Genomic DNA, 23,807 nt, shown 5'->3' on the forward strand with positions numbered 1-23,807 from the left:
GCACCCCCAGTCACATGTTGTGCCCACCAAAGTCAACTGTTGGCCTCTGATTAGCCGGTAGCATGTAATGCAGCACCAAGACCCAGCGGGTCTCTGCTCCGCAATACACTTCAGCTGAATCTGGGTCCAAAGACACATATCAAGCTGAATTTTGCTCTGGTGTCGGCGGGACCCTCAATGGAATGGGCTCAGTCATGACCTCTCCCACCGCAATCGTTACACCCCTGGGTACACCCAATGGACAGGGAGAATAATAACTCCTAGTTGTCAACTTAACTTATAAATTTCTAGGAAGACTAACTGAGGAACAGCACAATGCAGAGAAGATGCTACTGAATTCTACATGTGATGCAAGTGTTCAATGGAAAAATCATTAAAACTGACCAGCATAAATTTGGATCTTGGCAAGTGATGAGCTATTGGTACCTACTGTACCTCTGTACAAGACCTGAACACTAAAGATGGCGGACAGGTAGAAAACTGACGCTGGAGGAGACCTCTTCAGATTCCACTGACAGCGAGGATCATCAACAGAGATGTTGTGGACCAAGACAAGCCAAAAACGGTAGTTGGAAACGAAGATAACCAAAGAATGATTAGCTTATTTTGGCCACATTACTTGGAATCAGTCGTTGGAGAAAGACGTCAAGGCAGGATCGGTCAGTGACAGAAGAAGAAGAGGAAGGCCAAAAACCCACTTTATCAAAACCATAAAGAGCAACATGGGAATGACCACTGGCGAACTGAAAGAAGCAACTGGCGAGTGATGATCCATATAATGACCAAGAGTCGTACTCGACTGAATGGAGAGGAAACAGTATCTCTATGACATATCAGAGGATCATTGAAAGTAGAATTCTTTTTACAAAGTTGACCCCGTTTGCTCTTTCGCCTTTATTTTACCCTATATTTTATGTCTTTCCTTTTAGCCGCAAGGAACAGTTAAAGCACTATATAACTACATGGCTAAACAAGATGATGAGCTGAGCTTCTGCACGGGAGCCTTGATTCACAACGTCAATAAAGTCTCTGACGGATGGCAAGTATCAATTACCATTTCATCCATCGCTAATTTCATTTTAGGATGTGTCTTAATAGCAGCTGGAGGAGAAGAGCGTGCATAAAGCATGAAAATGGGGGGTTGTATCACTCTGATAACCGTTCTGAGAGGAAACGTCTTAGGTGGTCATCTAGATTTCCGAGAAACATAAACTAAGAAAAAAAATGAATGGAGTCAGAAGAAGACAAATCATCTACAATCTATATGTGATACAAACTCATCAGTGATATCTGATATTTTGCAGGTGGAAAGGGGATTATGGAGACAAACTGCAGCACTACTTCCCATCAAACTATGTAGAGGACATAACAATGAATGAAGAAGGATTTACCTTTCAGGTAAGAGATAGAGATTTCTAGGCTAGGCCACCAAATTTGCTTGTTTCTCTTCAGAATAGTTAGTGAAGAGCAAAAGGGTAACACTTTTTGGAACGTTTGACTTTCAGGCTCCATATCTCATCATCCATGCTGCTTTGAACGCGAGACTACCGTCATTTTATAGACAATCATCTTGGCTATCGCATACATAAATTTTACTATTTAGCTTATGATTAGTTATGCAGATTCTAGCCATGTTGCTGCATTACTGTCTTGCTCCTGGTGGTGGAAAAAAATTTTTCTTCCTGAATACTGCAAATTACAATCTGCTCTCACATTCCCTAATAGCTCAGTGTGTTATTAGGTTGATTCCCAAGTGAAAGGTCAATGGTTCGAATCGAGGAGCAGCCATGAAGATTTCTCAAAAATAAGAAACATCATCGATAGCGGTCTCTCAGCCAAGAAAGTTGCCAAGCTGCATCATGTGAGCGCCATGACAGTTGCAGGAATACAATATGAAGTCCATCCATCCAGTAGCCAAGAGGTGAATGTCCAGGCAAAATATCGGAGTCAACAAGTTGGCTCATCACAAGATCTATCAGTTCTGGTGCTACAAACACGGCAGTGGAGGAGGCTCGTACACTTCGTAATAGTGAAACCACAGATGTCCATGAAAGCCCTGTGCGAGGCATGTTACATAAGTCTGGAATGGTGGCCGGAAAAAAGGTCAAGGAGCCTCAACTTCAATATTATCATAAGAAGCGTCGGATCGAGTTTGCAACAAGTACAAAGAGAAAACAGTAGAAGAAACGGGTGATTTGGCGCCATGAGACTAAAGTCAATAGACGGCTCTGATAGGTGCAAATGGATCTGAAAGGAAAAAGGGGCTAACAGATTGAGAAATTGAAGGAAATGTCAAATTTAGTGGAGGAAGCTTGATGATACTGAGGTATGTTCATAGCAAAAAGGTGTTGGATACTTGACTGGAATCGATGGTGGTCTCAATGCTGAGCTACATGTGAGTATCCTACAAGACGAGTTACTTCATACACTCGAGTACTATGGGTATGAAAAAGACGACATGGTGTTCTAGCAGGACAACAATCCGAAACATACGTCAAGACTGGGGAAGAAATGGTTCAATGACAATGAAGTAGAGGTGCTGGATTGGCCCCCACAGTTCCCAATGCTCAACCCAATCGAACACTTATGGGTAGAATTGAAGGAAAAACTGTATACAGACCCAAGTGAGCTGACCAGTATGCACCAACTTTGGGAACAAGTAGAAGAGACCTGGGATCAGATTTCGGTTGAGACATGTTTGAATCTGATCAAGAGAAACGCAGGAGGATTCAGGCCGTGCTGAAAGCCAAAGGGGGATCTACAAAATACTGACAAAATAATAAAAACAAAGATGTAGGTCTTTAGGGGGAAAACAGTAACAAAGCAGTGACATGACAAGAATCTGCATAACTGATCATATGCTAAATAGATGAAAGTCAAATGTATGTAAGAGATAGCCAAGATGATTGTCTATAAAATGATGGTGGTCTCACGATCAAAGCAGTAGAGGATGATGAGATATGGAGTCAAAAAGTTAAAAAAATTGTCACCCTTTTTCTCCTCACTGTGTGTATATATATATATATATATATATATATATATATATATATATTTATAGTAGCTGTATTCTTGTACATAGGAGATAGTAGTTATATTCTTGTAAATAGGGGACAGTATTATAGTAATTATATTCCTGTACATAGGAGCAGTATTATAGTAGTTATATTCTTGTACATAGAGCAGTATTATAGTAGTTATATTCTAGTACATCAATCAATACTCCAAAATATGGATATTTCTTTACTTATTTAATACTAATGAATTGTTATTAACTCATGCTTTACAGCTTATTGAAGACAATCCCTTGGGTGCTATGTGTAAGGGAATCCTAGAGCTTGGGACATATGAAATCAGTAAGTAGTTTTCTTCCATGTTTTTGTGAAGAAAACATGGACATTTGTATCTAGTAATACGATAGTGAATATAATCAGTGGGGGTTATCTAGCTTGAACAGATAATTTCTTAGGGAGAGGTCACACAACAGTGAGATAATTGGGGGCTCCACTGCTCAAGACTTTACACATTGGCTTGGGAATGAAGAATTTCTGTATACAGTATACTAATAGCTACATCCTTCCTATGCAGCACTAGTTTTCCTCTTTAGACTGTAAACAAAAAAAGTAGTTCCAAATTTGATGTTGATGATTTTGAAAAACATTTAAGTTTATCATTATTTTAACATATACTTTTTAACAGAGAAACTGGCACAAGGGAAACACAACAAAAAGTTTGTCTTTTCACTTGAACCCAAAGATCCAAAGGATCCCTCAGTAGACTTTGCAACAGAGAAATTGGAGGAGCTTTTTGAATGGTACAACAATATCCACACAATAATACACGAAAAAGGAGCAGAGGTAAGATACCGACCCTATTCAATGTCAGGGGAGGTTATGTGGTAATTATATGAGATTTAGGATAAAGATAGTGACAACCAGCAAAGAAGTGCATGCAGCTCTGGAGTATAATACAGGATGTAACTCAGGATCAGTAGTGCAATGTATGTACACAGTGACTGCACCAGCAGAATAGTGAGTGCAGCTCTGGGGTATAATACAGGATGTAACTCAGAGTCAGTAATGAAATGTATGTACACAGTGACTGCACCAGCAGAATAGTGAGTACAGCTCTGGAGTATAATACAGGATGTAACTCAGGATCAGTAATGTAATGTATGTACACAGTGACTGCACCAGCAGAATAGTGAGTGCAGCTCTGGAGTATAATACAGGATGTAACTCAGGATCAGTAATGTAATGTATGTACACAGTGACTGCACCAGCAGAATAGTGAGTGCAGCTCTGGGGTATAATACAGGATGTAACTCAGGATCAGTAATGAAATGTATGTACACAGTGACTGCACCAGCAGAATAGTGAGTGCAGCTCTGGAGTATAATACAGGATGTAACTCAGGATCAGTAATGTATGTACACAGTGACTGCACCAGCAGAATAGTGAGCGCAGCTCTGGGGTATAATACAGGATGTAACTCAGGATCAGTAGTGCAATGTATGTACACAGTGACAGCACCGGCAGAATAGTGAGTGCAGCTCTGGGGTATAATACAGGATGTAACTCAGAGTCAGTAATGAAATGTATGTACACAGTGACTGCACCAGCAGAATAGTGAGTGCAGCTCTGGAGTATAATACAGGATGTAACTCAGGATCAGTAATGAAATGTATGTACACAGTGACTGCACCAGCAGAATAGTGAGTGCAGCTCTGGAGTATAATACAGGATGTAACTCAGGATCAGTAATGTATGTACACAGTGACTGCATCAGCAGAATAGTGAGCGCAGCTCTGGAGTATAATACAGGATGTAACTCAGGATCAGTAATGAAATGTATGTACACAGTGACTGCACCAGCAGAATAGTGAGTGCAGCTCTGGAGTGTAATACAGGATGTAACTCAGGATCAGTAATGTATGTACACAGTGACTGCACCAGCAGAATAGTGAGTGCAGCTCTGGAGTATAATACAGGATGTAACTCAGGATCAGTAGTGCAATGTATGTACACAGTGATTGCACCAGCAGAATAGTGAGTGCAGCTCTGGGGTATAATACAGGATGTAACTCAGGATCAGTAATGAAATGTATGTACACAGTGACTGCACCAGCAGAATAGTGAGTGCAGCTCTGGAGTATAATACAGGATGTAACTCAGGATCAGTAATGTAATGTATGTACACAGTGACTGCACCAGCAGAATAGTGAGTGCAGCTCTGGGGTATAATACAGGATGTAACTCAGGATCAGTAATGTAATGTATGTACACAGTGACTGCACCAGCAGTATAGTGAGTGCAGCTCTGGAGTATACTGATCCTGAGTTACATCCTGTATTATACCCCAGAGCTGCACTCACTATTCTGCTGGTGCAGTCACTGTGTACATACATTACACTACTGATCCTGAGTTACATCCTGTATTAATGTAATGTATGTACACAGTGACTGCACCAGCAGAATAGTGAATGCAGCTCTGGGGTATAAGGGTACCGTTACACCTAGCGATGCACCAGCGATGCCGACTAGCGATATGACGCGGTCAGGATCGCTGGTGCATCGCTAGGTGGTCGCTAGTGAGCTGCCACACAGGCAGATCTCACCAGCGACATCGCTGGGGACGGGGATCGCTACTTACCTGTCAGACGCGGCGATCCTGCGTCCTCCCGCCCGGCTCCACGCCTCGCTCGTCGTCACAGCAGGAAGCGCCGCAGGAAGTGGCCGACGAGGAATGGTCCAGAAGCTTCTCGCGCGATCAGCGATAACCAGCGGGGGAGCCGGTCGGAGGTAAGTATCACATGTAGCGATATCGCTAGCAATATCGCTGTAACGTCACAAAATCGGTGACTTTACAGCGATATTGCTAGCGATATCGCAGTGTGTAACGGGGGCTTTATACAGGATGTAACTCAGGATCTGTAATGTAATGTATGTACACAATGACTGCACCAGCAGAATAGCGAGTGCAGCTCTGGAATATAATTTAGCATATAACTCGGGATCAGCATAACATAAACATGACTAAATATTTTGAGTCTAATTATAAACTGTAAAAAAAAGTATTCAAAAGGAAGAGGAATTCATAAAAGGCCAAGCAATGCAAGTCTACACTATGAAGCTGGTTGCTAACTGTTCCTCCAAATCCTCTCCTTCCATTCACATGCATTCTCTGCTTGACCGTGCATATATTTGTACTCAGTGGGGAATAGGTCCAACATGCTCTACCCCGCTTCCCCTCTTTTCATCTAGCTTTGGGGTATAGTCGATAGACTTCTAATGTGTATGACCAACTTTAGGACATATTTAACCAGTCGGATGTTTGCACTGGGCCTCTTGCTTGAATTTTATGCCAGTACTTATAGGCCTACCACATATTAGTATAATTAGACCATTCTACGCAGCTCATCATAGGGACTTTTTTGACCCCAATGTCACTTTTGACCACTGTGTTACTGGACGAGTCTTGCAGTCATGCAATCTACCCCACTTTCCACATCATATTTACTTGGAGCATTGACATGATGTGACTGTCTCACTGCATCACTCCCAGCCAGCGCCTAATCAGCATAAGCCATATCTGCAGAGCAAATTAGCAGTTTCATTTACAGCACAATTCACTGCTGGACCTCTCCGGGTAAAAGGGTTAAGGGCTATGAGATTATGTTTTTTTTTATTATAATAAGCAAAATTAGGTTTCAATCAGCTCCTAATGCAAACATCTGGAGTTAAGTGACTCTGACATCAGCCACTTGTCTTGATTGCTAGCGACATGAATATGTTTAATCGCAATTGGCATATTATACATTTTAAATTGCTTTTCCCATTGACTTTAACAACCCCCATACATATTTATGTCCCTGCCTCACACTGCTACAAAAAAAATCTCTTTATTTAAAAGTTTAATTTATCAATTTGTTGGTTAATATATCTTTTTTTAAGGATGGGTTTACACCTAGCGGTCAATGCAGATCTAGTGCGCCCGAGGTCTGGTCACCAAGCAGTCGCTTCATAACAATTGCTCCAGAGTTCTATTGATTGCAAATGGAGCGGCCTTTTATTAATGGCTGCACGGTTCCATACAAACCCCATGGCATGGAATATACAATTTACATGATTTGTGGTCACCTTTAGTTAATTAAATTGCACTAACGTTCAGGCTGCCATCTTCATTCCTTCTTTCATTTTCAAGAGGGAATAAGATGAACATACGTATATATGAGCAACACTTTTATGGCCTCCTGCTGGATTCAATATTTTGGGCTCAGTCTATGACCAGAGGCTGTAACAGTATACACATCAATAGTAAATTAATGGAGGACAGGATGCAGAGACTGGCAGTCCAGTGTCGCCTTATGCATATGGAATCAATGAGCTATCGTCTGGATAAATCATGTTCAGATGGATGGAGGTCCACCACCCAGCACAACTGTGGTGAGCCGATACCACCTCCAGCGGCAGCCGGATGAGAACACTGAAAGGAGTGTGCACCTCTACATCGCCCTACATCTGAAATCTCATAGGGGTGGAGGGAAACTTTAAAGGAGTTTCCAGGCCTAAGCTACAATACCCAAGAATGACCCCTACACAGGGTATGGAGCTGTGCTGCTTTGGCTCCTTCAGGACCAGGTTCCAGCTGATTATGGGGGTGTCGGGTGTTGAACTCTCAAGAACCTGGAATTGATGGCCTACCATGAGGAAAGATGGTATTCCTGGACAGCCTTTCCTTGCCTTCCCGTAGTCTATCATATATAGTTTCATACACCAGGTTAGGTTTCTCCATCTTCATCTTACAGTCCTAGGGGCTTCAGATCTAAATCCCTGGATCCAGTCATAAAAATAGAAACAAAGCCATTAATAATACTGCTTCCATTATCGTTCTGATAGTTCATTACTAGCCTTCAGAAGAGTGAATTAAAGAGGCAGTGATAAATTCCATGGTAGTGTACCATTTGGCTCCTCATTCGTCACACTAACCTAATTGTCTCACATGTTATCTACAGGACTTTTTCATCAGGACTTGCGAGAAGAATCAGGTTATTGCAAGGGAGTTATCAGAAATGGTGATTTACTGCAAACCAACCAGTGAGGCCAAGGATAATCTAGGTAATGCTGATAGTCTACCTATTGTGAAATTGTTCTTCCATAGCGCTGGACCTTGTTTGAGTCTCCAGCCCTGGTCTTCACAGGTTGTTCAATGGAATTTCTAAATAATTGTAGGTAGTAACTAGGATTGGATCCCTGTGCAGTTAAGGCCATGAGCCCATTATCACACACCCTCGTCATGATACCATTAAGTTACATGGATATATTTCGCTTTTGGATTTTTTCTTTTTGTTTTACTTTTTTTCTATACACAACAGAAAACTTTGAAGAAACTTTGTATCTTACGCTACTAAAAAGGAAGATGACAGAAGTTTTATGCTGCCCATTGTTAAGCTCACTCCATACAGGTAGCACAGAAAACATAGTTTGAAAAATAGTCTGCCCCAACTTCTGGTAGAGAGAGAGACCAGCTCCCACTTCCTGTAGAGAGAAGCCCACCTAAACTTTCTGTAGTGAGATAGTCTCTCTACAGTAAAGTGGAGGCAGGTCTTAGTCTCTCTACAAGAAGTTGAGGCGGGTCTAAGACCTACCTCCACTTCCTGTAGAGAAACATCCGCCCCCACTTCCTGTAGAGAAAGGTCCACCCCCACTTCCTGTAGAGAGAAAAAGGCCTGCCCCCACTTCCTGTAGAGAGAAAGGCCTGCTCCCACTTCCTGTAGAGTAAGGTCCACCCCCACTTCCTGTAGAGAGAGTAAGACCTGCTCCGACACTTCCTGTACAGATAGACCCACCTCCACTTCCTGCAGAGTCTTACTGTCCCCCACTTCCTGTAGAGAGTATATGACTTGCCCCTGAATTCCTGTAGAGACTAAGACCTGCCCCCTATTTCCTGTAGAGACACTAAGACCTGTCCCCCCCCCCCCTTGAAGAGTCCACTGGGCGGCTTCTCTCTGTCTAGGTTACTAATACAGAGATTAATTCAAGCCAATTTGCACCAGGAGAAGCCATAAAAAACACCCAATGGACTATTCTCCCGATTCCTTTTTTTTTTTTTAAACCACATTTTTCCTTAAGCATTACAGAGCTTCAGAAGATTAAAGGGATTTTCCAGATTTTCTTGTTATTTTAAAAAATGTACAGTGGGGAGTCACACTGATAAAAGAAAAAGAAAGGCTACTGCCCGGAGAATCTGCTCCAGCGCTGCTTCTCTGGCGGTCTCCGCTGTAATGCAAGTGATAAAGCCAGGACCACTAAACACCTAAGTGGCTCCACAGCAAGGAGACTGGTTGTAAAGATGTCATCGCTCCTGGTTTGACAGAGACCGTTGGAGCAGCAATGCTGGAGCATGGAGCAGTTCCTGGGGTGATTACAGCTTTTTTTTTTTTTAGCCTGGTTCCACACTTTACATTAAAAAAAAAAAAAAAAAAAATCAGCAGCTGGAAATCCTCTTTAACATTAGATTTCTGTAAAGGAGCCTGCCTGGCTGTCGTGTTGGGTGGTATAAAATTGCTGATAGGTTCCCTTTGAAAAATAGCAAAGTCGTAGTTATTTTTGTATAGAAGAACTGCAGCTGCAATCCATTACTTCTTCTTCAACTTTCCTGCAGAGTTTTAGAAGTTGTTCCAAGGTATTTTCAGGCCTATATGAACAAGACATGCAGTAGAGAAGTAGCTGGTCAGGCCTATGGCTTTCCCTGCAGCGACGGACAGTGTTTTCAAGCATCTAAAAGAATATAACCAGAATGGCTGTTGGTCACCTATGGGGGTGGACAAGTATCACAGTAATAGCGATGAGGATACGACCCAACAGCTACTTATTTAGAGACTAGATGGTGGCCAGATTCTAACGCATCGGGTATTCTAGAATCAATCTCTCTCCCGCAGATCCCCAGACGGAGGAGTGCGTCCTTCAAATGAGCTGAGCCGGGCGCGACCAATCAGCGCCGCGGGATTTCCGTTACAGACAGACAGAATAGGACGATTATATAGTAGATGACACACTCAGTGTCTTCTAAAGGAGCCACCAGAAAACAGTTCAAGGATGTTAAAACATTAACTGGAGTGTAGATTTTATTTTTCTTAGAAACAGAGCCACTTTTGCCCATAGGATGTGACGGGTACTGCAGAACAGCCACATTTAAAGTGTGCTTGGCATGTCATCCTTCATTACCCAGCATGCACTGCTCCTACAACTGTCCAAAAGTCTGCCTGCCCTGGAAGCCTGTGTCACTTCCTGTATCAGGTGGACATAAATGAAAGCAGGAGTAAAGATACAAAGATCCAACCCCATTTCCTGTAGAGACAAAGATACATTCTCACTTCTTGCAGAAACACAAAGACCCGGTCCCACTTACTGTAGAGAGAGACAAAAACCTGCATCCACTTCATGTAGAAATACAAAGACCTGCCTCCACTTCCTGTAGAAATACAAAGACCTGCCTCCACTTCCTGTAGAAATACAAAGACCTGCCTCCACTTCCTGTAGAAATACAAAGACCTGCCTCCACTTCCTGTAGAAATACAAAGACCTGCCTCCACTTCCTGTAGAGAAATAAAGACATGCTCAGATTTCCTGTAGGGAGAGACTAAGACCCACCTCCAGTTCTCCTGCTAGTTAGAAACGCCTGCCCCACTATCTGTATAGCTAGACCTGTCCACTGTTCCTGTAGTGTAAAGTCACAAGGACCCAACCTCACGCCCTGAAGAAAGACAAAAATCCATCTTTACCTTTTAGGCTGCGTTCACACGGCGCGTTTTTTTTTTTTTTTGCGTTTTCGCGGCGTTTAACGCGCGATTTTGCAGCTTAAACGCAAAAAACAGCATTCCATGCAATCTTATGGGATTCCGCAATGCTGTGCTAATGCTGCGGATCTTCCCGCGGCGGAATCGCATCGCGGAAAAATCCGCAGCATGTTTATTATTTTGCGGAATCGCGGCGATCCCGCACCCATAGGATTGCATTGTTCCGCTTACTTACCGCATGTGGCTGTGACTCTCCTACAGTCGCTGTGAGGCTGGCATCACACATGCGAGAAACACGGCTGAGTCTCGCATGTAAATACCCGGCACTGCCGCCGGCACTCGGGACCAGACTGTGCGGCTCCATGTACTGCTATGCGGCCGCACGCTCCGATCCGAGTGCCGGGTATTAACATGCGAGACTTGCCCATGTTTCTCGCATGTGTGATCCCAGCCTAAGTAATCTCATCACTTACTAACTTACATAGGGTCATACTTTAGGTTGTTTTGGTTGCTCATCGCTGGCACTTTCATAAATGGACAGTTTGGGAATTTTAAATTAAAACCATGAGAACGACATTGTTGGCAACAAATGTATTGCGGAGCGCAGCACCGAGGAGAGATTCGGCTAATGAGTTTAATAGCGCGTAGTTCAGAACTTTCTACAGGAGAAGGCATTTCCTAATTTATGACTCGGTGACAGTTTCCCAAGCGTAATAACTTGTTTCTTTCTCGACATAAATATATTCCATTCTCCCGCCTCGAGCAGGTCCAATTAAAATAACTCATTTAATTATGCAATTATTTTAACTCTCTGGTAATGAGTAATCTGGGGGCTGGCAATTATGAAAGTTCACCTAAGCACATGGTGAAGGTTGCAAATATATATTTTCCATCAATGACAGCTGAAGGTGCGGGTGACATTAGTCTGAGGTGCCCCTCAAACTCCAGGAAATGAAAATGTAAATGAAGATATTAGCATATTTCTGAGTTACTGTCCAGGCGCCGTTGTCATTTAGGTTCTATATTTTGTGCGCTTCAGATGCATGATTAGAAAGCTATAAGTATATCTGGATGGGCTCCTTCTGACAAACTCCTCCCTATATCATAGGATCTGGGTAGAGAGCAATAAAGGGGCTGATTTTTTATTATTACTAAAGGGGTTGATTTAAAAAAAAAAAAAAAAAAGTCACTTGCCTAGCATCCTAGGGCCTCTCTGTGGCCACTGATTGGCAGCAGTCACATGTATGTAACAGAATGTGGATAGTTTGTGCATCCTTGTTTGGTCATACAGCATGTGACTGCTGCAGCCAATCACTTGCAGCAGGAGTGACTAATGAGTCATACCTCCAGCTAATGATTGGCTGCAGCGGGCTCATTATTTTTTAGAATACTAGACAATTAAAAAAAATAAAAAAAATAAAATGGACAATCCCTTTAATAAAGTAAAAGGAGTAAAATAAAGTTTCTCTCCCACACACTTCAAAAAAATTAGGGGCACATGGAATGGAAACATGTAAGTCTGCATAGCAGCTGCATACACCAAACAGTAATATGTTTAAGGCGAATAAAAGTTGCAAAAGTATGCATACCATGTGAATTATCGTACAGTACGTCAACTAAATGATACATTCATGTTCTTAAAAAAAGAATATTTAGCCACATGACCGTTACCGTATATCTTCCTCTGGGGAAGAAACTGATAATAACCAAGGGTCAGGAGTAAAGATGAGTGAATCGATTGGAAGGAATCCGGCCCACGAATTTGTTGGGGTCCCCAGTATGGCATGTGATTTGTCAGGGCTGGTGCAATGTCATCTTTGCAACAAGACGCACAGATGCCATTACGTCAGCCCTGGCTAATCAAAAGCAGCGCTGGGGACAACAGAAGGTAAGAGATTTAGTCGCCAAGTACCACTGACCTGGACCAGAGTCCCGCGAATCGATCCGATCTAGTCAGTAGTTGTCACCACAGCTAAGCCGTACATATTGACAAGTATATGGTATAAATTTTGCATGCGGATATGGTTGTTGATTCCAACTTTTATTATTATCAATGTCTTAACTTTTTTTATATATGTATTTACAGAGAGACCCGATTTTCGAGAAATCCGATCGTTTGTCGAGAATAAAGCAGAAAGCATCTCAAGGCAGAAAGGCAGTGAGCTCGTGAGATACAACCGCAAAGCTTTAACCCGGGTCTACCCTAAGGGACCAAGAGTCGACTCCTCAAACTATGACCCTCTGCACCTCTGGCAATGCGGAGCCCAGATGGTGGCTCTAAATTACCAGACACCAGGTACCGACTTTTTCCCTTCTTTAATAAACAAGTGAATATTCAGGTTTAAATGCCGCTGTTCTGAATCTGGCGATGTTCTTCTTATGTTCCTTTACTTTTCGGTTCCTGAGATACTGCCCCCTCTTTCCCGTATCCTCAACAACACACACCCATACACTTGAAGACCACATCCACTTGGCTAATAGATTTAACTACAAGGAACAGGACACCAAAAAAGAAAAACGCCAGATTCAGGAGTACAGTACCCACATCAATTAGAGACATAAGCTCTTGTCCAAGAGAACTTTTCCTGTCCAGCACTATTCCCCCCAGATTGTAGTTCCAAAATATACATTTCCTGCCTTATCCTCTATTTCCAGATCGATACATGCAAATAAATAATTCCATGTTCGCCCACAACGGCCGATGTGGGTACATTTTACAACCAGAGTGCATGAGACAAGACGCCTACGACCCGAGTATTCCCAAGAGACGGGCACAAATGGTTTTGACCATTAAGGTAACAGAAAGATTAATTAGGCCATAATGGGTGACCAAATTAAAGTTTGGATGTAACCTGAAGCTAGAAAGGAGGATAAATCATGAGTGGTTCATTCTCTTAGGTCATTGGAGCTCGTCATCTGCCAAAGCCGGGCCGTGGTATTGCCTGTCCATTCGTAGAGGTAGAGATATGTGGAGTAGAATACGACAACAACAAGTTCCGAACCAGCGTAGTCAGTGAGTAGGAGACTTTTCTTAAGTCTGTACACCTCCTTTACTTCCTAAACTCTAATTTAGGCATCTTTCTAAACTGTCTTAATTAAAAATTATATATATTTTATAATCTAGCTTCGTGATCTGCACTAAAGATACCAATCCATTAGGACTTCTGCTGATGGGTGTGAAGGATGTCCTTGACCTCTCCTTCCCTTCTCTCAGTAATAAAGATAGCAGCAGGGAGGGGAAGGGAGTTGTACACAGATTTTTACAGAGTACAGAGGGGGGAAGCATCTACAGTCTCCGTGAGGGCAGAGAAAAAGGCTACAGAAAACACATGGAGAGGACACAAGTGAAGGATAGAAGCTGTGATGACATAGGAGTTAATACATACACATAGATCCCATCCAGCCTATATTACTGTGGTGAAAGACCCTCCCTAAAAATAAAAATCAGAAGCTTCTATTAGGCTACATACCAAGGGGGTCCGAAAATGAGTAAAATAAGGCAGACTGCACTTTTACATGCAATCTCTGTTCTACCTCCTCCCTTCTCTCAGTTTTAGGGCTCATACTCACTTGCGAGATACTCGCACGATTCTCATGTGAGTCGCTCGCATGAAGACCTGGCACTGCCGCCAGCACTGGGACCGGAACGTATGTCTGCATAGAAATACATGTAGCCACACGCTCCGGTCCCAGTGTTGGCGGCCTTGCCAGGTTTTCATGCGAGAGACTCGCACGAGAATTGTGCGAGTCTCTCGCAAGTGAGTATGAGCCCTTAGAGATAGCATCAGTGAGGGGAAGGGAGTTGTACACAGATCTCTACAAAGTGGAAAGGCGAAGATATCTACATTCTCAGTGAGGGCAGAGAAAACAGGCTACAGATAAGGAGGAAAACTCATGCAGAGGCATATGAGCTGATATACACATAGATGCCTATATTACTGGGAAAGACACTCACTAAAGAGAAAAGTCTTACATTTGTATTAGGCTAAAAGTTACATATCAGCGGGTCTGAAAGTGAATGAAAGAATGAAGACTGCACAGTGAAATGCAGTGCAATTTTATTAAAAGTAATGACTAACAAAATACAAAAAAAAAAAAAATCTAAAATGTGTCCATAGACTATAAAGCAACAACATGAAATTGGGAAACAAGAGTATTATAAGGTATTTTCCAATAAAGTGATGTCATATGGCTAGCATTACCACCGGCAGACGTCTGTTACTATCATTACTTCTGGAAATGAAGGGGATTGTAGCACTAGAGAAGCGCTGTGTCCACTTTCCTGTACCATTCCTTGCCATGCAGAGAATTACACCCAGAGATTATTTCTGAAATTTAATTTCTAGATGATAATGGCTTAAACCCAGTGTGGACGGCCGTTCAGCAGCAAGCCTTGTTTGAGATCTATGAACCGGACCTGGCGTTCCTGAGGTTTGTGGTATATGAAGAAGACATGTTCAGTGACCCCAACTTCTTGGCACAGAGTACATTTCCTTTACTAGGGCTAAAAACAGGTATGCATATAAGATATATGCCATATAACAATGCTTTCACAATTATAGTTGAATCAAAGTTGTTTTTACATTTTTTTGCCAAGTACGGTAAATTTTTAGAAGAGTCAAGAGAACAAATTTATTGAATTTCCATTTACAGTACTTTTAAGGGAATTTGTCAGCAGGTTTTGCTGAGTAATCCAACAGTAGCATGATGTAGAGACAGTGACCCTGATTCCAGCAATATGTCACTTACTGGGCTGCTTGATGCAGTTTTTATAAAATACCCCATTTTTCTCTGCTGTAGATGTAGCACAGCTCGGGAATGCTGGGCGGTGTAAAACCCCGTCCACACCGCTGATTGGCAGATTCCTGTACAAACTGCCAATCAGTGGTGTGGGCGGGGTTACACATTAGTTGGATATCCTTGCAAGTATCCTCTTGTGATAATCTCCTGCTAATAAAACACTGATTGTATTGAAACTACAACAAACTGCTGAGCAAATGACAAATCCCTGGAAACAGGATCTCTGCTCCTACATCATGCTACTCTCAGATTAAATAGCAAAAACCTACTGACAGATTCCCTTTAAATGATACAACAGGGGCTGGCTATAAATACGGCTACATCTAGTAGCCCCTAATAGACTCAATAAGTCAAAAAAAATTGAAATAAAAAAGGATCACAAGAACCCCCTGAGTTTTTAGCTTTAGGTGGGCGAGACTGATTATTTTCAGTCCAAAGGAAAACAGTGATTGGAAAAAAAGGCATAAAAGGGATAAAATTTAATACATACCAATAAAACATTTTTTTTTTTAATTTCTTGCAAATTTATTTTGGAGAAGGAGCTTTTTGAACAACAGGTTTACAAAAAAATAAATAAATAAATTTGCACAAATTGTGATTGTAATTGCAATATATTTTCAGGTTACAGATCGGTGCCGCTCAAAAATGGGTATGGTGAAAATATAGAACTGGCTTCCCTTCTGGTCTACTGCAATATAAAAAAAATTTTGGTAAGAGCTGTCAATTTGCTTTATTTTCCAGGTATTGGAATCAGGGCCATCAGGTCACTTAGTTTCCTTATCCCAGAATCGTCGCCTTTTAATTGTTTTCTTATACATGACACTTTTATGGGCTGTACAAAAATGCATTAAGATTTTATTTGGCCGATGGCAATTAAGTTTTCTGCATATGAACTGAATGTTGGGGAGATTGGAACCTAAGAAGAGAATAGAAACTGCCAACAGGGGAAAATAAATAAATGTGGGCCTGCTGTCAGGGGGTCTCGGGGAATATACCATCCAAATTATGAAGATTTCTTAGAATAAAGCCAATTTTTTCCCATACAGTACATTTTTTTTTCTTAGGGGCAGCCATAGGGATAGGCCATTTATCATCCTCAATGTCTTTCGAAATATCCTCAATAGGCCGCTTTATTCACCGGGAGGAGGGTTTGAAAATATTTTGATGAATCTACGTCGAACCGTGAATTTTTTACGACCGTTACAGAGTCAAAACCCTCTGCCAATGTAATCTGAATGCGAAATTAAAACACGAGCGGCGGCCCGATCCATCTGTTCTGTGACTTGAAAACCTCCTCAATAAACGGTTATAATTTAATAGTAGGCCTGCTTTGATAAAAAGCACATCTGCAGACACTTAGACGAGAAATGCGAGATCATAAAGCCCTACAGATGGCTCGGGGGAAAAAAAAAAAAAAAAAGCAAAACCCCCCCAACCCAGACATTTCTAAACCGCGGTAGAAGAAAGCCGTTCAAGACACTTGCAAATTCTAAATTACGCTTTTGATTACGATGTCAATTTAGGAAAATTGGGTAATTTTTAAAGAATATCATTCATGTTTTTTTTTTCCTTCTGCATTCCGATGCTAATAGGAAGCTTTTCTTTTTCTATCAAATCTATAAATTTATTTAATTACGGCAACTTGTGAGGTGTCTATGGGGAAGTTAGAGTTATCCAAAGTGATGAGTGGACATTTTACCGTAGACTTTAAACTTTTTTTTTTCCTCCCAGTAGTTCTCTAGGCTTTAAAGATACATTTTTAATTAAAGTCATCTTCCAAAATTTTCTGACAATTATTGATTTGCAAAATTACAATTTGGCAAAACCTGGTTCTTTTGCGTATCTGAGCAGCACCAAGAAAAACTCAACCATAAACAACGAGAATTCCCCCTTTAAAAAAAAAAACCACAAATAATAAAAAGGCAACTAAAAAGAGAACTATAGGAACTTTGACCTATATTACCTTTTTTTGTTATAGAAAGGTACAGGTATCAGAGATTTTTCATCTAACAAGGCTAGAAAAGCCTTTTTTCTATTCACAAGTATATGTGGGTAGTACCAACATTTAAACATTGATAGCAACAAGCGTAGATGGAATAAAGGACTTATTACTTAGTGTCAAGATGGAAAGCTCTGACATGGGACTGCTACTCAACACAAAGACGACAAAGATATTGTCTACTGCCAGGTACGACCAGGACACATTAGATATGGACAACGACAAACTGGAAGTCGTAAAGGACTTCAACCTACTGGGATCAATGATCACTCAAGATGGAGCAACAACACCGGAAGTCAATAAAATAATAGTTGTAAAGAATCAGAGGCTTGTAGTGTTGATACCGGTGCTGAGCCATCATACTAACAGCCCTTCTAGAGGCTAATCGTTTGTATCAGATACAAACTGCATTCAGCCTAGGGAGGGAGAGAGTCGCAGGAGCAGGTAGAGTGACAAAATCCAGACTATAGGTAGGGATTAGGCCTGGGCAGTCCATTGGCAAATATAAGCTCCTTTTTTTTGGTGGATGCTGGAAAAATTGAATATATTTTGATCCATCAAGTATTACGTGCTTCAAGATCCACACCCAAAAATTGTTGAAACATTTTCCTGGGCTACATTTCTCAGCCATACTATTCTGTAAAGTGGAGTACATTTCTGTGAACTCGGTGAACAAAAGCTTTTAAAATTTCGAGGCCTCCATTTCTCATTCATACAGTGTTACTTTGTGAATATGTCTGTGATCTCTAAAACTGAGAGGAAGCATTGAAACATTTATCTGGATTGAATTTGATCTTCATCCATATACTTTTGCATTCTGTTACATTACGGTGGAGTAAACTCACAAAAATCACCTTGATTGCCGCAAGTGACTTTTTTTTTTTTTTAACTAAAAAAAATGTGGTTTCAAGAGACTTAGCAAATACAAAATGCATAAGGCGTGAGCTGAGGGATGGGGAGTGCTGATGATGGTGCACGCAGATGCTGAGGACGTGGGGCAGGTGCGACTACGCCCGTTGTTGGAGCACAAGAAACACGCTCATCCACGACACATAGGTTCCTGTCCCACTTTGCAGGGAGGCACTCTCAACCTGCATGCTCCCAGGACATGCACTTTTAGTGATGCACAAAACTTAGAGCAGCCACAGCCACAAGAACATGGGGAACGGCAAATTTGAGATAAGGGGGAAGATGATGATGAGACACTCTTGCCGCTAGGTCTTGTTGTTAAGTCACAAAGCCAGGAGCACCAGAGTACTGTGCTGGAAGACGAGGTGGTGGATGACGAAGTCACCGACCCAACCTGGAAAGCTGGCAGGAACAGGAGAAACAGGAGCTGGTGGCTAACACAACAGAAGCTAGTAGCCACACAACTTTCATCCAGTCTCTCCTACGTGGATGGACTGAGGATGGGAATGAGGAGGAAGAGAGGAAGGAGGAGATGGAGAGTTGTCATCATGGTGGAGACAGTTAAGTGTTGGCTGTATGGCTCTTGGCACTACATTCCTACATACATACATGTGACATTCACACTACATTCATCTTGGTAAAAAAAGAAAAAGAAAAAAAAAAAAAAGTACTGGTTGTTCACCCTGCCAGACCCATGCTACAACAGAAATATTGCATCTCTTCTTCCTGAGGTGGAGAGGTCTTCTAAAATGGTGCTATACCAGAAGGCCATTGTGGAAAATACGTTGAAAAAATTTCCATCACAACGCTAGAGGCAGTGGGCAAGCTTCCTTGCCCAACCAAGGAGGGGAGACGAGGGAGACGCACAGCAGAGGCAGGTGTACACTGTCAAAGGCTTGGGCCAATTTCACGACACTAGCCCCTCGGCCAGGGCCTGATGACCAGGTATTTTTGACAAGGAGGGATAAGTTTTTAAAGATGGTCTTTCAGCTGTTGGGTCTCAAAACTGGACACCTGGCATGAGCTGTCCCTCTATGCCTTGGAAGTGTTGTGCTGCCTGCCAATACAATGCAGACAAGCTCACTCTCATAAAAATTAACAAAGACTGGCTTAGCCCACACTTTTCCACACCACCAGATGACATCAGCACAAATGGGTTTGTAATATTCTATATTTTAATGAGACCCGCCAGTTGTTGCCTTTCAAGAGTGTATTGATGATCCTAATCATATTTTATATCTGTCTTTGCACTTTACGCAATGCCTTTATGACTGTAAAAGTACATCAACTACACTTTCAAAATTTTGTTATGGATTCAAGGACTCATCCATACATCCATGATCTTTTCGTTACTACCAAACTCTCCTTCCTCGCCATCACCGAAACCTGGCTCACCCCTTCTGACACAGCCTCTCCTGCTGCACTTTCGTATGGCGGCTTCCACCTTTCTCACACCCCCCGCCCCAGCAGCAAACATGGTGGAGGAGTTGGTTTTCTCCTGTCAGATACCTGCTCCTTCACCCCAATCCCACTGCCACCCTCTGTTACCCTCCCTTCCTTTGAGGTGCACTCTGTGCGCATCTACTCCCCCTCCAACCTCCAACTGGCTGTCATCTACCGCCCCCCAGGGCCAGCCACCACCTTCTTTGACCACTTCACCACCTGGTTACTTCATTTCCTTTCCGCGGACATCCCTACTATCATCATGGGCGACTTCAACATCCCCATTGACACTTCCCTCTCAGCTGCCACTAAACTTCTATCTCTCACTTCCTCCTTCGGCCTCACTCAATGGTCTTCTACAGCCACCCACAAAGATGGCCACACACTGGACCTCATCTTCACCCGCCTCTGCTCCCTATCTAACCTCTCTAACTCACCTCTTTCTCTCTCTGACCACAACCTGCTCACATTCTCTTCCCTCTTCACTCCATGTCTACAATCCCCACCCCACAAACTTTCACACCCTCGCAGGAATCTTAAACACCTTGACCTACACTCATTCTCCGAATCCCTCCTCCCTCTTACAGATATAAGTTCCTTACACAATGCGGATGACGCTGCCGCTCTATATAACACCACAATAGCTGTAGCTTTGGAATCCGCTGCCCCACTTACACATACCAAAACTCGCAAAATCAACAGACAGCCCTGGCACACCAGCCTGACCAAAGAGCTGAGGCGAGCTTCCAGGGCTGCTGAGCGCAGATGGAAAAGATCCCACTCCAACGAGCATTTCATCGCATTCAAACAGTCCCTCACTACTTTCAAGACCACACTCGCCACAGCTAAACAAACCTACTTCTCATCTCTCATATCCTCCCTGTCTCACAACCCTAAACAGTTATTCAACACCTTCAATTCTCTCCTCCGCCCCCCAGCACCTCCTCCCTCCCCACTCATCTCAGCTGAAGACTTTGCCTCATTTTTCAAGCAGAAAATTGATAACATCAGGGACAGTTTTGGTCAACAACCCCCAGAGCCCTTCCTCCCGACTTCCCAGCCCTCCACCTTCAAAACCAACTTCTCCACCATTACAGAAGATCGACTCTCCACTCTACTCTCAAGATCACATCTCACCACCTGTGCACTCGACCCGATCCCATCCCACTTCATCCCAAACCTCACCACAGTCTTCATCCCAACCCTAACCCATCTCTTCAACCTATCACTAACAACTGGTGTTTTCCCCTCAAGCTTTAAACATGCCTCCATCACACCTATCCTCAAAAAGCCCTCTCTTGACCCATCCTCTGTATCTAGCTATCGCCCTATATCACTTCTCCCATACGCCTCCAAGCTACTGGAACAACACGTCTACCTTGAACTGTCCTCCCATCTCTCTTCTTGCTCCCTCTTCGACCGCTTACAATCTGGCTTCCGGTCACACCACTCCACTGAAACTGCCCTTACTAAGGTCACCAATGACCTCTTAACTGCCAAGAGCAAGCGACACTACTCTGTCCTCCTCCTCCTGGACCTGTCGGCTGCCTTTGACACAGTGGACCATTCCCTATTATTACAGACCCTCTCATCCCTCGGCATCACAGACTTGGCCCTCTCCTGGATCTCATCATACCTAACAGACCGGACATTCAGCGTCTCCCACTCACACACCACCTCCTCACCTCGCCCCCTATCTGTCGGAGTCCCACAAGGTTCAGTCCTAGGGCCCCTGCTGTTCTCTATTTACACCTTTGGCCTGGGACAGCTCATAGAATCTCATGGCTTTCAGTATCATCTTTATGCTGATGACACACAGATCTACATCTCTGGACCAGATATCACCTCCCTACTAACCAGAATCCCTCAATGTCTGTCCACTATTTCATCCTTCTTCTCCACTAGATATCTGAAACTCAACATGGACAAAACAGAATTCATCATCTTTCCCCCATCTCACGTGACCCCCCCTACGAACCTATCAATTACAGTAAATGACTGCCCACTCTCCCCAGTCCCACAAGCTCGCTGCCTCGGAGTAATCCTTGATGCTGATCTCTCCTTCAAACCACATATCCAAACCCTTTCCACTTCCTGCCGACTTCAACTCAAAAATATTTCACGCATCCGTTCATTCCTCACCCAAGAATCTGCAAAAACCCTAGTCCATGCCCTCATCATCTCTCGCCTTGACTACTGCAACCTCATGCTCTGCGGCCTCCCCTCAAACACTCTCGCACCCCTCCAATCTATTCTAAACTCTGCTGCCCGACTAATCCACCTGTCCCCCCGCTATTCCCCAGCTTCTCCCCTCTGTCAATCCCTTCACTGGCTCCCAATTGCCCAGAGACTCCATTACAAAACCCTAACCATGACATACAAAGCCATCCACAACTTGTCTCCTCCATACATCTGTGACCTCGTCTCCCGGTACTTTCCTGCACGCAACCTCCGATCCTCACAAGATCTCCTTCTCTACTCCCCTCTTATCTCCTCTTCCCACAATCGCATACAAGATTTCTCTCGCGCATCTCCCCTACTCTGGAACTCTCTACCACAACATATCAGACTCTCACCTACCATCGAAACCTTCAAAAAGAGCCTGAAGACCCACCTCTTCCGACAAGCCTATAACCTGCAGTAACCACCGATCGACCAAACCGCTGCACGACCAGCTCTACCCTCGCCTACTGTATTATCACCCATCCCTTGAAGATTGTGAGCCCAAGCGGGCAGGGTCCTCTCTCCTCCTGTACCAGTTATGACTTGTATTGTTTAAGACTACTGTACTTGTTTTTATGTATACCCCCCTCACATGTAAAGCGCCATGGAATAAATGGCGCTATAACAATAAATAATAATAATAATAATAATAATAATAATTCACACTACATTCATCTTGGTAAAAAAAGAAAAAGAAAAAAAAAAAAAAGTACTGGTTGTTCACCCTGCCAGACCCATGCTACAACAGAAATATTGCATCTCTTCTTCCTGAGGTGGAGAGGTCTTCTAAAATGGTGCTATACCAGAAGGCCATTGTGGAAAATACGTTGAAAAAATTTCCATCACAACGCTAGAGGCAGTGGGCAAGCTTCCTTGCCCAACCAAGGAGGGGAGACGAGGGAGACGCACAGCAGAGGCAGGTGTACACTGTCAAAGGCTTGGGCCAATTTCACGACACTAGCCCCTCGGCCAGGGCCTGATGACCAGGTATTTTTGACAAGGAGGGATAAGTTTTTAAAGATGGTCTTTCAGCTGTTGGGTCTCAAAACTGGACACCTGGCATGAGCTGTCCCTCTATGCCTTGGAAGTGTTGTGCTGCCTGCCAATACAATGCAGACAAGCTCACTCTCATAAAAATTAACAAAGACTGGCTTAGCCCACACTTTTCCACACCACCAGATGACATCAGCACAAATGGGTTTGTAATATTCTATATTTTAATGAGACCCGCCAGTTGTTGCCTTTCAAGAGTGTATTGATGATCCTAATCATATTTTATATCTGTCTTTGCACTTTACGCAATGCCTTTATGACTGTAAAAGTACATCAACTACACTTTCAAAATTTTGTTATGGATTCAAGGACTCATCCATACAGTTTAACACTTATTGTTGCATTACGATGGTATGTAAAACATACAAAAAGTGTAGAAAAATAGTTCAGGGTTAGATTACTCATCCATACGTGCTTTATGTCACATTTTTGTCGTATATAACAGTAGAAACAAGCGTTTGAAAATGTTGCTCGTTTCTTCATATTTCTTACCCATACACTATTCTGAATTCTGGGGTTTTCCTTGCTGGGTTACATTTCTCAGCCATACAGTAGTACGTGTTCTTGGGTACATTTCGTTGCTAT

The 23,807-nt window shown here is 42.8% G+C and overlaps 1 protein-coding gene across 2 annotated transcripts in view; it reads left to right on the top strand.

Moving 5' to 3' along the window:
* Positions 1 to 23,807, top strand: part of PLCG2 (phospholipase C gamma 2) — a 121,904-nt gene that overhangs the window by 90,763 nt on the left and 7,334 nt on the right. For both annotated transcript variants that reach the window (XM_073584981.1, XM_073584990.1), the window contains exons 22-31: positions 930 to 1,039; positions 1,305 to 1,398; positions 3,287 to 3,353; positions 3,697 to 3,854; positions 8,012 to 8,114; positions 12,882 to 13,091; positions 13,451 to 13,590; positions 13,694 to 13,808; positions 15,142 to 15,309; positions 16,217 to 16,305. In XM_073584981.1, the coding sequence (XP_073441082.1) occupies positions 930 to 1,039; positions 1,305 to 1,398; positions 3,287 to 3,353; positions 3,697 to 3,854; positions 8,012 to 8,114; positions 12,882 to 13,091; positions 13,451 to 13,590; positions 13,694 to 13,808; positions 15,142 to 15,309; positions 16,217 to 16,305 (1,254 nt within the window). The remainder of the gene's footprint in view (positions 1 to 929; positions 1,040 to 1,304; positions 1,399 to 3,286; positions 3,354 to 3,696; positions 3,855 to 8,011; positions 8,115 to 12,881; positions 13,092 to 13,450; positions 13,591 to 13,693; positions 13,809 to 15,141; positions 15,310 to 16,216; positions 16,306 to 23,807) is intronic.

This window comes from Dendrobates tinctorius, unplaced genomic scaffold (genome assembly GCF_039654945.1).
Source record: "Dendrobates tinctorius isolate UK_male_01 unplaced genomic scaffold, ASM3965494v1 ptg000009l, whole genome shotgun sequence".
Classification (NCBI taxonomy): Eukaryota; Metazoa; Chordata; class Amphibia; order Anura; family Dendrobatidae; genus Dendrobates; species Dendrobates tinctorius.